This window comes from Myxocyprinus asiaticus, chromosome 17 (assembly GCF_019703515.2).
Source record: "Myxocyprinus asiaticus isolate MX2 ecotype Aquarium Trade chromosome 17, UBuf_Myxa_2, whole genome shotgun sequence".
Taxonomy (NCBI): domain Eukaryota; kingdom Metazoa; phylum Chordata; class Actinopteri; order Cypriniformes; family Catostomidae; genus Myxocyprinus; species Myxocyprinus asiaticus.
This window is the reverse complement of record NC_059360.1, coordinates 4,015,453-4,030,791: the sequence shown is the minus strand read 5'-3', so window position 1 is coordinate 4,030,791 and position 15,339 is coordinate 4,015,453. Positions and strand designations below refer to the sequence as shown.

Here is a 15,339-nt window from a genome sequence, read left to right as displayed (position 1 = left end):
TTGCAGAGGAATATAAAAATATACAATGCTGGATAACAGCAGTAAGAATAGAGAAATAGGCCAAACTTTTGGTCACTCCCTCAGCAGCTGTGTTAGAAGGCTCATTGCAGCTATGGTAACTGATTGTTTTAAACTTATTTCAGGGTAATATAATACAAAGTACAATGTTATAAATGTATAAAAAAATTTGTTATAAAATTGGAAATATAAAAAAAGTTTGCTTCATTTACGTCATATTGTGATTACATGAGAAAATCACATGTTTTTAGTTTTCACAAAAAGGCCTTTGTCTGCTTGCATGTTTCCTCATAAATAGATCATCATCAAGTAATAATTAATCTTACCTTTATATGTGTGCATACTTAGATTCTTCACGTTCAGGGAAGAAAGAAAGTCGGTGCCCGACGCCTGGTTGTGACGGTACAGGTCATGTGACGGGGTTGTACCCACATCATCGCAGTCTGTCAGGATGCCCCCATAAAGACAGAGTTCCACCAGAAAGTAAGCACACTACACACTCTTCCTAAACGTCTGTGCCACACGTACTTGTAATCTTCATTTCCATATTTGCTCTTTTTTTGTGCTGGCAAGAATAAAATGCCCATTCATTTGCTTTTGTGCTTTGGTTGGCTGTGTCTGTGTTAGTGTCTTTTTGATAGTTTTCAGTGACACATTCTTTAGTTCATTCTGCATGGTGTCATCCTCCACACTTAAAGCCTCGAGTTAACATCTGGGTCATGTAGTACCTTTTGAACTCTGTAACTTAAAAAAATGAATATGGGTTTGTTGTACTTTAAAGGTGCACTCGGTAACTTTTTGCTTGTGTTATCTAAGACTTGCACTGACACCTAGTGGTGTGGAAGAAGCATCATTCAAAATCAATAGTTTTCAGTCACAGATGCCATTGTATAAATTCACTATTCACAGTCAGCCATGATTAATTTAATCCAAGAGTGAAAGTGTCCCATAACAGAATGGTTACTGAGATTAAGCAAGTAGTATTCGACTGGTCATGTGACCTCAACATGGCAGCCCCCATGAGGAGACCCTCTCCATGTAGAATAAAGCAGTTTTTATAAAGTTACTGATATGACTGGATTCTTCTTCTCATGTGAGTGCTCATGCTTTTATAAATATGTTTAAAAATTACAATTAATTTCTTGAATAAACCTTTTTTTAATGAGGAAAAAATTACTGAGTGCACCTTTAAGGAAGTATTTCTATAAAAGGGTAAACCAGACTTTCAGAAAATATGCTTTGGTTAGCTTTATTAATTATAACTTGACAGGTTTCGTGAGATTCTTCCAAATAATCAAGAAAAAAGAAAGAAACTAAATGCAAATCAGTCAATCAATATATCTATCTATCTATCTATCTATCTGTCTGTCTATCTCTCTCTCTCTCTCTCTCTCTCTCTCTCTCTCTCTCTCTCTCTATATATATATATATATATATATATATATAGATAGATAGATAGATATTGATATATAGATAGATAGATTTAAAATATAGATCATATTTTGCAAATAGATCCTATTTTTAGGACCTTTAAGATTCTTTGAGTTGTGATATAATTTTCATCACATTTTACCAAAAATTTTCATTACTGCTTTGCAAAAATATGTGGTCATTATGATTTTCTCATTACCTTAATGTGAAAAACAAATATGATTTAAATTTTAAAGTATTTACACATCATAGTAGTACTTACTTGGTACTGCTGATTTTTATTTTAAAAACACTGTGGTACAACTGCATCTTTTTACTGAATACAGTATAAAAAAAAAAAAGAAAAAAAAAAAGATTGTTATAGTAATGTGATTTGAGGATGTAAAATGTTGTGAAAATAATATAAAATGAAAACTAGTTCATATCCTATTCATCTTTAAAATTTTGTGAGTTTAACTGTTTTATCCAGAATATTAACTGTAATATGGTAGCAGGAATGATCCTTGACCTTAAAAGTAACTCACTCATAGCATAAAGACTCACAGCAGAGGAGCAGACCCTGATATAAACAGTAATCGCAATATCGTAGACATGCATGAATGCATTTATTGTTTCTCTTGATAATTATGATGGTAAATTAATGTAGGCCAGTTTAACAAGCTGGTTAGATTTCTCATTTTGTTTTAGATGCTCAATTAAATCCAGCTGAATAAACTGTAATAAATAAAATCTGATGAAAGAGTTAGAGACAGGAAGGATGGGACGTATGATTTCCTCTCATTCACCTTGTGCAAATCTCACACTACGCGATTCATTAAAATGGAGAGTGAATTGTGTGCGTTTTATTCACAAACGGACCAGATGGCGATCAAACTAACTGACGGCTTTCATGACAGACCCAAAGTAGTTAACAAAAAGATTTGTTTTAATGTGTCCAGATGGAAAGAAGGTTTGTGAATTGGCACATGGTGGCAGTTCAAGGGAATTTGAAGATGACCATCACTGTCATTTGTACACGACATACCACACACACACACTTACTAAAAGATCACTTTTGTTATGCTGAGTCACTTATTGGCTGTTTCGTCATGTTCCATAATGCTGTATTCATGTTTATCCACTTGTTCTTACACATCACATTAATGCACAATATTATGATAAATTCAGGTTGAATGGGGTGAATAAGGAATGGTCTAAATGGCATATTTGTGCCCTTGAAGAGCATTTCAGGAAGAGAATGCTAATAGTAGGGTTGTTCTGCATGAAAGTGATCAACTGAATTCCCAGCAAGCAATCACGCAGAGCACCCTAGCAAACACCCACAACATATTAGCATCTGCATAGCAATGCCTTGGCAACCAGCCACAACACCCTAAAATCGTGGCAGACACACAGACATGTCTCAAAGCACCTGGCGAGGTGTGTTTCGTGCAGTAAGTCAGTTGAGGTTGCAGACCCTGCCTGCTGCCTTATAATGAATATGTCAGAGAATGTTGAAGATGAAGGTGAGTGGTTTAAGGAGGTGATAATGATGAAGACGAGTTTAGGAAGAGTGCCGGTCTGCTCGACCCCTGTACATGCCCCCCTGCCCCACTGCAGCGTTCTACTGATCATTAAACTCATTGGTGTCAGCAGGGAGTTTATACACATTAATGGACTGTTCTGGAGAACACAAAGGAAAGGCTATGTGAAGACTAATAACAGAGTAAGGAATAATAAAGTTTCACATGTGAGAGATGTACAGTTTTTGCCGTCTGCTGTGATTTCATTGATTGCTGATGTGTGTCTACTGCAATGAAACAATCAGCCGCTAACAGCACAAGACTGGATTTATAAGGCAACCTCATCTGACAGCTTTAGAATATGATCAGAATGAAATCAGCATCAGAGTCTATCTGCATCATTCAGAACTGACCGCACTGACACGTTAAATTAAGCATCAGATTTTACTTGAAACATCTTAAAGACAGTAACAGGGAATCCACTGAGAGAATAGAATAGAAGTAGAAACAAGAAATCAAATGATATTGTGGAATTATAATAGAATAGAAAAAAACTAGAAAAGAAAATAATAGAATAAAACAGAAGTAGTAAAAGGGAATCTATGGAATCAGAATAGAGTAGAATGGATATCATAGAATAAAAAATACATAGAATAAAATAGAATAGAACAGAATAGAATAGAATAGAATAGAAAAAATAATAAAGAATACAATAGAATAGAAAAATAGAAAAGAAAAAAATAGAATTGACCATAATAAAACAATATCAAACAGATAGAAACAACACAACAGAATAGAATAGACTAAGAATAGAAGAGAATATAAATAACAATAGAAAAGAAAAGAATAGAATATAACAGAATAGAAGTAATAACAGGGAATCTAATAAAATAAAATAGTGTAATTAGAATAGAATAAAAATCATAGTCTAGAACAGACAGAACAGAATATAAGTAATAAGAGGGAATCTAATAAAGTAATGGAATTAGAATAGAATAGATTATATAGATAAAAAATTGAACAGAACTGAGCAGACATCATAGTCTAGAATAGATATCATAGAATATAACAGATACATTTTAATTGATTAAAATAGAAGTAGAAACAGGGAATCTAATGTGATAGTGGAATTACAATAGAATAGACATCATAAACTAAAACAGACAGAATATAATAGAAGTACTAACAGTGAATCTAATAAAATAATGGAATTGGAATAGAAATCATAAAACAGAACAGATAGAATTGAATAGATTAAAATAGAAGTAGTAACAGGGAATCGAATAAGCTTAATATAGAACAGAATTGATTAGACATCTTAGTATAGAACAGAAAACAACAGAATAGACTAGAATAGATTAAAACAGAATTAAAAGGTCATGTCTTATTTGTGCACAGTTTACACTGCATGGTGCATGTGCATGTGACTGTTCTTCCATTAGCAGTTCTTTGCATGCTGCTGTTTGATGTGTCTCGTTCTGAGTGTGTTGGTGATAATGAAGAGTGTTTCACACTCATGCAGATGACTAACTGTGGGCCTCTAACTCCTTATCTTCAACCCTGTTTCTCTTGCCTGCTGTCAAGTTCTTGCAATGTATGAGAATGTTCTTAAGTGCCCTACGCCTGGCTGCACGGGCCGGGGTCACGTCAACAGCAACAGAAACTCGCACAGGAGGTGAGTTTCCATCTGTCTGAGACAAACAGCTGTGCGTTTAGTGCCTACTTCTATAAAACCACAGTGGGGCGTACATTTCTTTCCTTTCGCACTATCCCTGTTTATAGGTCATGGTTACTCATTATTACTATAGCTCATACTTAGGGTTAGGGATTTGACCATGCCGACCAATGGTAGACAGAATGTAAGGTTTGGAAAAACTTGTTTAGAAATGGTCATTATTTTTTGGTGCCACTAATTGTATTTACTACTTTAAAGCTTCTGACGTCAGTGTAGGATGACATCCATCCATTTAACAGTTGAACACTAATCTGATATTAATAGTGTGTGTTACTCTTCCCCAAACAATCTGCTTACTGCTGATATGAAGCATAGGCTACTACAAATGCTCATTCACTCATAGGCACCTTAATGAGCATCACATTCATCCTGTTGAAAGCACAGCATGTGGATTTTATCAGGCTTATGACATGAGTCTTTCACTGTCCTCTTCACACTGATATTTTGGGAGTGCTGCAGTAATGTGACGAAGTAATGTTATCAGCAGATGCTGTAGGGCGTGTCAGCCATTAACACCTCACTGACACCCCATCAGGGGAAACGCACACTCCAGATGCCCGCTATAGACCCTTGAATCACATGCCACACATTATACACACATACATACACACTCACCTCACTTGTACTGGCAAGAGTGAAAATACATGTCCTGCGGCCCAGTAACAACCTGGCAACTTGCCTCATGTCATAGACACTAAACTGACACACACTCACACACACACTTGATATGATACCACAATTTCACCTACAACAGCCTTTCATGCCTCTTTGCTCTGAGCTCACGGCACTATACAAATAATTTGATAACACTTTACATTTGTAACACTTTATATTATTGTTCCCTTTGTTAAGGGTTAATAAAGGTGCTTATCAATGACTAATAAGTAATTTACGAGTATGTTATAAATTATTTATATGCGGTTATAACAACACGAACAAAAATGTCGACTTTCATGCAATACTTGCCAAACAGTGAGCATTTTAACTTTCATGTTATAAATGCTTAATAAATACACTTATTCATACAGTGTTAAAACATATCAACACAAAATATAACATAAAATGCCCTAATACATGATCTATGTCACAATACAGCAAACATAGTTAATTGTAGTAAGATTAAAAGGATGGATTATGTCATTTTATGGCACTCACTTTGTGTTTATAATCGTTACTATAACTCATACGTTACCCACTCGTGTTGTCACTTTCCTTGTCACGTTGATGTCAAAATAATGGTTTTACGTAGTCCTAGTAACCTAGAGTGCTCTTCAAAATCAAATTTTTAAGGTCTTCACACTTATTCGCAGCATATATTGTATTATTAAGTCTGATGACCATTACTAATACCAACCATTACAACCATACTGAACTTTATACACATAGATTTTTAATGTTGGTAACTCCTTAAAAAATTCTACATGTTTACATTAAAGTACATTTACATAGATTACTAATGTTGAGTAAGTGTTATTAAGCACTTATAACACGTGAGGTAAAATGGCTCACTATTTGGTAAGTATTGCATGATATTCACCCTTTTTAATTCACGTTATTACAGTTTAACTGCAGATCAGTTATTTATAATGCATTTGTAAATGAGTTATTGTTCATTAATGAACCATTTATAAACCCTTAATAAACAGAACATTAATGTAAAGATTTACCCACATTCTGATACTGCAAAATGAAATACATTACAGCAGTGGGTATAGTACTGGTGGACCTAGTGAGTTTCTACATATAACAAAGATGTATGATGCTACTGTTTATTACTGTTTATCTACAGTTACAGAAAGGAAGACAGACAAAACTGGATTTAAAGGGGTCATATAATGAGAAACCACATTTTCATTGATCTTTTAAGATAAGCCATAATGACATAAAACATAGCATAACTTTTAAAGCTTTTAGTGTAACATTTTTGCCTTAAAAAGCATAGGCTAAATCTAAGCTGCAAAAACAACTCACTGTAAGCTTACTGATGTCAGACAAATGACTACATCATTTACACATCCATGACTTCTATTGAGTGATCAGAAAATAATGTAGAGAATTTGGTAGTATAAATGTACACGGGATGGGTTAAAGTGCTGGCGTACCTCCACCATTATATGTAGGGAAACAGTATGTGTGAGCTAGGAATTAAATTAAATTAAACTCTCCTTATTCTACATTATTATGTAAGGAAATTTATAATGGAATTAGTCGCATTCGACAACCATTATAAATTAGATAAATGACAAATAACTAGATTATTTGTCTGAATAAAATTCTCCACCATTAAAATTGTAATACAACATCTTGTAGTATCTGCTCACAATTTCTACTGTAAGGAATTAGCTTTAATAAGGGAATTATGATTAATTCACTTATTGGAGTAATATTATTCTCATAGCTTATTGAAAATAATATTACACATATTTAGGTACAGCTTTGAAGTGAAATCTTTTAAAAACAGGGATGAGATTATTTATCAAAATATACCACAGTCAAATTATCTTTAAATACAGACAAACTTTATTGCTATTCTAAACATAAACTAATCTAACACATACAACATGAAACAGGTTGGTGAGTAGTGACAGAATGTGAAATAAATGATCAATACATAGAGTCTGTTGACAATGCCTTAAGAACCATCTATCCTTCTTTGAGTCTACATCGATTTGCAATCGGATTACCCAAAGTATTTAACTAATACACCAGCACTTTGAGCAAAGGTCTGGAGATGTACTTGCATGTCGTTGCGTTTTCTTGTATTGCTTGATTCTTTGGCATTTGAAGAAAGTTCGTTTCATCGATGTCTTGGACTCTGTTATGATCGCTGATAGTTTGTTGTCTGTATGAAGCGAGGCCTTCTGCAAGGAGGACTCGCAACTCCCGTTGGGTGTATGAACCATAGAGCAGAGAGTGAGAGGCTTCCTCGGGACTCCGGGTCCCAAGTTTTCCTGAACTCTACATGGCACGGAGGATCTGGAGCTGAAGAGCTACAGTGAAAAGCAAGAGACAAGTAGAGAAGAAGCAGCGAAGAAAGTAAGAGAGCGTGTTCTTCCTGTTTAGGAACTTTTGAACTGAAATTGGCCGCACCCCAAAGGCGTCCTGAGCCAATCAGGAGTGGCTTTTCAGAATCACATGGTCGACTGGTCTGTCCTCTTCACAGTTGATTTACGATCCTTTGTGTGGTAGATTCCCGCTCAAAATAGTGAATGTTTAATCATGAACTTTTATATCTTGAAAACGTTGCAAGAGACATGACATTCGTTGTCATCAACATTCTCTATGTAAACAAACAAGCATTTACATACTAACTGTAACATACTTTCATGGGTATTACACGTGTAAGTAACAAAACATGAAAATCCCTGATTACCAATCATACTGGTTAATTCATTGGTTTTACAACATGAATAAAACATTACACATTATGAGAAACCTGATTGTCAGGGTATATTATCAGGTTAGTTATCATTATTAGTAGAATGAGATGAATAATACAAGATTAACAATTATACTTATTGATTTGTTAGTTAGAAGTGATTACAAATCACTACACATATTTTAAAAGGTACATCAGGCTATAAACATTAATTTGTCAGTTATGAAAGTAATCACAGGTCAAATTAATTTTCAGAATTATCTATCAAGGCTAGGTATGGTGTACATTGTAGGTTTAAATGCATTCTGTACAACGTTCATGGATTCCTTCACGAGTCTCCGTTTCCTGATATGGCTGTGGATTTATGCATTTAAGGTCACAAGGTTTAAGTCTGTGGAACAAAGAAGGGTTGTCCATAAGGGTTAGCTCTGTCAATACAAACCCTAGTTTGAGATTAAGCAGGAATGGTGGAGACGGTCTCCTTCAGCAATTTAGGCGCCATGGATTCGTTTTTATGACTCTCAAATGGCTTGATGGGGGATCTCTCTGATCTGTGGAATGTGGTGTTGTGTTTATTTGATGGCGTCGTTCGTGGATAATCCTACATAATAATAAGACATAAAAGTGTGTCAAACCTTGTGTTGTTTCTGCCTGTGTGTAGCACCTGCCGTTCTGCAAATCCTCCCTAAGAGTCCCTACGTTAGAAACAAGTGACTGAAATGTATTTTTTAACAGCATCCCTGATCATATCAATCTTATATGAACAGTTTGAGCAGCACATTTCAGTGCAGATTGTTTTAGTTTTTTTACGTTTTTCATTTCATATGCGAAGGGTGCATTTACCGTGTTTTCCAGAAATAAAGTTGCTCCTGATCAAAATCGTATTGTTTAGAGAGAGAAAAAAACACAGATAAGTAGCACTGATAGCCTGACAGAGGTTGTATGAGGGGCATTACGACCCGGGAGCAGCAGTCTGACTTTAGTTGGTCAGCACCAAGACAATCCGTGCAGATTGCTTCAAAATCTGTGCATCAGATTACATTGTATTTGGGCTCGTTTTAATCAGTAACATCTCTTTTTATGTAAGCATTTGGTGTGCAGTTTGTAACCGGCTGACATCAATTACATATTATGTAAATAAGCCACTTTGGACAAAGTAACGGATGATGAAAAAAAAAACATTAATTCCGGAAAAAACACATAGAAAAGTACATAGAAATGTTTAAGGCACAACAGCAACAAACAGCCTGTTTACTTCTAAGGGTCAAAGAGAGTGTGAAAAACCATCACAAGCTAAATTATACATTTATATTGGGGAAAAAAAAATACGATTTCTTATATTAAAATTTCCTTGGTTCCTTCAGCCTGTCAGGGTGCCCAATAGCAGCTGCAGAGAAACTGGCCAAAGCCCACGAGAAACTCCCGTCCTGTGAACCGTCTTGTCCCAAATCCAGCCAGGCTTCAGACCGGGTGTTAAGGTAAAAAAGCATATCTAATGTCTGTTAACCAGAGATTTAATAAATGTTCTGGGTTCAATACAAGTTAAGTTCAATAATTTGTGGCATAATGTTGAATTCCACAATATATACAGTATACATACAGTATACTTCAACTCATCCCTTGTTTATATCAAAAGCAAAAATCATGATTACAGTGAGGCACTTACAAGGGTCCATAATGTTATGGAAGTCCATAAATGTTAAAATACACATAGTCTCAAACGTATAGCCACAAGACGTAAACATTATACATTAAAATGATTTTTGTGTAATAAAATCGCTTACTTTATTTGTGTAAAGTTATATCCAATTTTGCAACTTTGTTGCCATGACAGCGTAGCGCCAGTACCACCTGTAATCGATTTGATCACAATAAAATTATGTTCAACAGTGAATTTATCACTTTAAAGTCATGTTAACACGCATAATGTTTTGTGGCTGTCCTTTTGAAAAGGTGTGTATTCTAATGTTCATGAACTGGCTCCATTTTTATTCCATTGTAAGCCCCTTACTGTAACCTAGATTTTTGCCTTTTGTTTTTAAAATAATCAAAGGGCAAACTGAAATTATTTTCTGTGGTAATAAACAGTATGCCTCAAATGCTGTCGATTGAGCTTAACTTGTTGAAACATTCCTTTAAAAGAATAGTTTATTCAAAAAGGAAAATTCTCTCATCATTTACTTACCCTCATTCCATCCCAGATGTGTATGACTTTCTTTCTTCTGCTGAACACAAAGTTTTTAGAAGAATATTTCAGCTCTGTAGGTCCATACAATGTAAGTCAACAGGGTCCAAATCTTTGAAGCTCAGAAAGCAGATAAAGGCTGTATAAAAGTAATCCATAAGACTCCAGTGGTTAAATCCATGTCTTCAGAAGATATAGGTGTGGGTGAGAAACAGATCTATATTTAAGTCCTTTTTTTTTTACTATAAATTTCCACTTTCAACAGCCCTCCTAGGCGCTCCTCTCTTCTTTTGTTTTTGGTGATTTGCATTCTTCGTGCATATCGCCACCTACTGGGCAGGGAGAATTTATAGTAAAAAAGGACTTAAATATTGATCTTTTTCTCACCCACACCTATCGTATCACTTCTGAAGATATGGATTTAACCACTGGAGTTGTATGGATTACTTTTATGCTGCCTTTATGTGCTTTTTTGGCTTCAAAGTTCTGGCCTTCATTCACTTGCATTGTGTGGATCTACAGAGCAGAGATATTCTTCTAAAAATCTTTGTTTGTCTTTAGCAGAAAAAAGAAAGTCATACACATCTAGGATGGCATGAGGGTGACTAAATGATGAGAGAATTTTCATTTTTGGTTGAACTATCCCTTTAATTCCCAGCGATCCCAGATCTATAAAGGAATACTGTAGAAGCTGCATTTTCATTTAAAATGTATAGTTTTAATTAACGTTTTTAATTCTTATTTTAAATTTATCATTAGGTATTTAAAGTCCGTCAGAGTTTTATCTGGGACTGGAAATGCTTTTCTAATTCACGACCAACTTGTAGGTTAACTGCACTGGTTTAGCTTTACATTCGACATATAAATTGGAGTTCCAGATAATTTTGCAATTTGTGAATGTGGTTCTTTACTAGTATCTGTAATATCTTAAAAATAGAAATGCCAAGAGATGCTAATCATGTGTGGTTCAATATGAGCATGAAATTTCCAGTGCATTGTTCATAAAATGGATTATTATCTATGCTCCCATGATTGAAATGCATAATTATATTTAACAAAATTTTTTATTTCAAATTCATTCATCATGGCATTTATCTGAAGGCTCAAGACAGACATATGATGCATCATAAACTGCTGCTGGTTTCTGTTCTAGGCCGATGTGCTTTGTGAAACAGTTGGAGATTCCACAGTATGGCTATAAAAACGACGTCCCCACAACAACCCCACGCTCCAACCTTGCCAAAGAGTTGGAGAAATACTCCAAAACCAGCTTCGACTACAACAACTATGACAACCACAGCGTCTACAGCAAACGACACACTGCTGCACCCAAAGTCCACAGTCGAGACACACTGCAGAAAAGCGATGATGGTAACACCTGAACACTCATATCTACTTTATGACTGAATAGATGTATATTTAATAATAAAATAACATGTAAAAAAAAATGAATAACTCAAATGATCATGCCACCTTACTTTAAAGGTGCACTTTTTTTTGTAATTTTGCAATATATGTAGGAGATCATGAGTACTCATTAAATTGAAGACTCCAGTCATATCAGTAACCTTATAAAAGCTGTTTTATTCTACATGGGTAGGGTCCACACATGGGGGCTGCCATGTTAGAATCACATGACCAGCCGAATACTACTCGCTTAATCTCAGCAACCGTCCTGTTATTTGACACTTTCACTCATAGATTAAAGTAATCATGGCTGACTGTGAATACTAAATTTCTACAATGTCATCTGAAATTGAAAACATCCTGGTTACTTTCGTATCCTCCGTTCCCTGATGGAGGGAACGAGACGTTGTGTCGATGTAGTGACACTAGGGGTCACTCTTGGGAGCCCCGAACACCTCTGCTTTTTGAAAAAAGGCCAATGGGAATTGGTGAGTGGAATTTGCATACCACTCCCCATGACATACGGGTATAAACGGAGCTGGTATGCAACCACTCATTCAGGTTTTGTGCTGAGGAGCCAAGACAAGGTCCCGGCCATTTCAGCGGGTAGTTCAGCATTGTGGCAAGAGGGACACAACGTCTCGTTCCCTCCATCAGTGAACAGAGGTTACGATAGTAACCAGGACGTTTTCAATTTCAGATGGCAGACCGCTGTGTGCCTCGTAGCCAGTGCACCAGGCCTTCACGTAACCTCCCCCAATGCTCTTATGAGCATTGAACGGTCCTTCGGGAACAAGTCGACTGCCTAACAAATAGGGACAGGCTAGCCCAGTCATGGCCTCTTTTCCTCTTTTTTCTCCCCAAAAAGAGTGGAATTTGTTAACTGATTGGGGGCCAAAAATGTCTACATCGGAGGGGGGTGTCACTCCCAAGGGGAAGACAACGCGGAGACCACACCCCACCCAGAGAAGGGGGGGTATTTCGAGTGGAAACAAGTCACATGGTTTTACTGAGTCTTGTCGGAAGTATGTCATGTGGAGAACTCGCATGGTAGGTCCTACCCAAGGGGGGAGGAGTTTCTACAAGCATGGTGAATGGGGGCAGAGGGGTCTCTGCCCAAGGAAGATGCAGTTTACTGACAGGGAAACGATTTAGCAGAAGATATATCACATGGGGTCACCTATGGGGAACCAGAGCATGTGGAGCACCTACCCCAGTACAGGGCTTAGTTAGCACATGTACTGGGCCAGCAGCGAGTTTCTCCACAAACTCATCTGCCACAGGGCTAAGGAGGAAAGTCATCCAGGGATCACAACTTGTGAACACGACTGGGAGTCAAAGGTGTACGTCTTCACCTCATGGGAGGGGAAAGGTGCTATACGCAAGCGGTACACCCGGCCAGCTGTCCCGGAACTTACCTGTTCGGACCTGACAACACACGGGATGAAACCGGCTCAACCCGGAGATTATAGAACCTCGCAAAGGTGTTGGGTGTTGCCCAGCCTGCTGCTCTGCAGATGTCTGCCAAAGAGGCGACACTGGTCAGGGCCCAGGAGGCCGCTACACTCATAGTAGAGTGGGCTCGTAGCGCCATGGGGGGTGGCCCAGTGGGCGTTCCTCTGTTTGGAGACAGCGCTTCCTTTCCGCTGTCCACCAAAGCAGACAAAGAGCTGCTCAGAGCTTCTAAAGCTCTACGTACGATCCAAATAGATGTGTAAAGCATGCACCAGACACAGCAACGCCAAAGCTGGGTCTGCCTCCTCCTGGGGCAGCACTTGCAGGTTCACCACCTGATCCCTAAATGGGGTCGTGGGAAATTTGGGCACATAGCCCGGTCGGGGTCTCAGGAACATGTGAGAGTACGGCCAGTGGTGGCTCAGCGGTTAAGGCTCTGGGTTACTGATCAGAAGGTTGGGGGTTCAAGCCCCAGCACCGCCAAGATGCCACTGTTGGGCCCTTGAGCAAGTCCCTTGATGGTTCTGATCCTGCACTCTGACCCCAGCTTAGCTGGGATATGTGAAAAAAACTGTATATGTGCAAAATGTATAATGTGTGATAAATAAATTAAACAAAAAAAATTAAAAGGAGTAGCCCGGAGCTGACAGAGAGCCCTAGCCTGAGTGATCATGTCTACCACCGCGGGGGGTCTGTCGCGAGGAGTGTGAGGTCCGAGAACCATGTCTGGGTGGGCCAGCAGGGTGCTACTAGGATGACCTGCTCCTCATCCTCCCTGAACTTGCACAGGGTCTGTGCAAGTAGGCTCACGGGGGGAAACCTGTATTTGTGTAGTCCAGGGGGCCAGCTGTGTGCCAGTGCGTCTATAGCAAGGGGTGCCTCGGTCAGGGCATACCAAAGTGGGCAGTGGGAGGATTCCCGGGAAGGCGCTGCTGACTCCAGAGGAGGAGACAGCAGGTGAGTTGTGACATGCAGTGGGAGCGTAGACCACCTTGACGGTTGATGTATGCTACCATCGGCGTGTTGTCCGTCCGGACCAACACGTGCTTGCCCTGGATCAACGGCCGGAACCTCCGCAGAGCGAGCAGTACTGCCAACAACTTGAGGCAGTTGATGTGCCAACGCAGCTGTGGGCCAGTCCAGGAGCCGGCCCCAGCCCATCTTGGAGGCATCTGTCATAACCACGACATGCCTACTCTAGGAGAACCCCTGCCCGTATAAATGCTAGGTCGTTCCAAGGGCTGAAGAGGCGGCGACAGATCGGCGTGACGACCACGCGATGTGTCCCACGGTGCCATGCCTATCTCGGGACTCGAGTCTGAAGCCAGTGCTGAAGCGGTCTCATATGCACCACAGAGGATGCCATATGCCCCAGGAGCCTCTGAAAATGTTTCAGTGGAACCGCTGTCTTCTGTCTGAATGCTTTCAGACAGTTCAGCACCGACTGTGCGCGCTCGTTCATGAGGCGCACCGTCATCGAGACCGAGTCCAACTCCAAGCTGAGAAAAGAGATGCTCTGAACTGGGGAGAGCTTTCTCTTTTCCCAGTTGACCCAAAGCTGTAGACGGCTGAGGTGCCTGAGCACCAGGTCCCTGTGTGCGCACAGTAACTCTCGAGAGTGAGCTAGGATCAGCCAGTCATCGAGGTAGTTGAGTATGTGGATGTATTTGTGAAGACGCAAGGGGACAAGGACAGGCCGAAGGGGAGGACCTTGTACTGGTACGCACAGCCCTCGAAAGCAAACCGCAGGAAGGGTCTGTGTCAAGGTAAAACTGAGAGGTGGAAGTACGCATCCTTCGGGTCTACCGCCGCAAACCAATCTTGGGGAGATGGGAGATGGGGGCGTCAAGGAACCATGCCGTGTCGGCCTCTCTCATCTCAACCAGGTTGAGCCAAAGGTGGCGCTCCTGGACCACCAGGGTGGACATCGCCTGCCCGAGAGACCTTGCCGTGACCTTCGTTGCCAGGAGAGCGAGGTCGGTCACCGAGCGCAGTTCCTGCATCTATCCCGGGTCAGAACTACCCTCGTGCAGCTCTTTTAGCACCTTGGCTTGGTGAACTTGGCGTGAGCCATGGCGTGCAGGGCGGAGGCGGCTTGTCCAGCGGCACCGTAGTCCTTAGCTGTCAGGGACGACGTAAACCTACAGGTCCTGGATGGGAGCTTCGGGCGCCCGCGCCAGGTGGCAGCACTCTGCGGGCACAAGTGCACCGCGAGCGCCTTATCCAC

The 15,339-nt window shown here is 39.4% G+C and overlaps 1 protein-coding gene across 8 annotated transcripts in view; it reads left to right on the top strand.

The window, feature by feature from the left end:
- The window catches only part of myt1lb (myelin transcription factor 1-like, b), a 262,765-nt gene that overhangs the window by 181,917 nt on the left and 65,509 nt on the right, over window positions 1-15,339 (top strand). For all 8 annotated transcript variants that reach the window (XM_051723176.1, XM_051723183.1, XM_051723180.1 and 5 more), the window contains exons 7-10: window positions 367-501; window positions 4,536-4,626; window positions 9,430-9,543; window positions 11,404-11,621. In XM_051723176.1, the coding sequence (XP_051579136.1) occupies window positions 367-501; window positions 4,536-4,626; window positions 9,430-9,543; window positions 11,404-11,621 (558 nt within the window). The remainder of the gene's footprint in view (window positions 1-366; window positions 502-4,535; window positions 4,627-9,429; window positions 9,544-11,403; window positions 11,622-15,339) is intronic.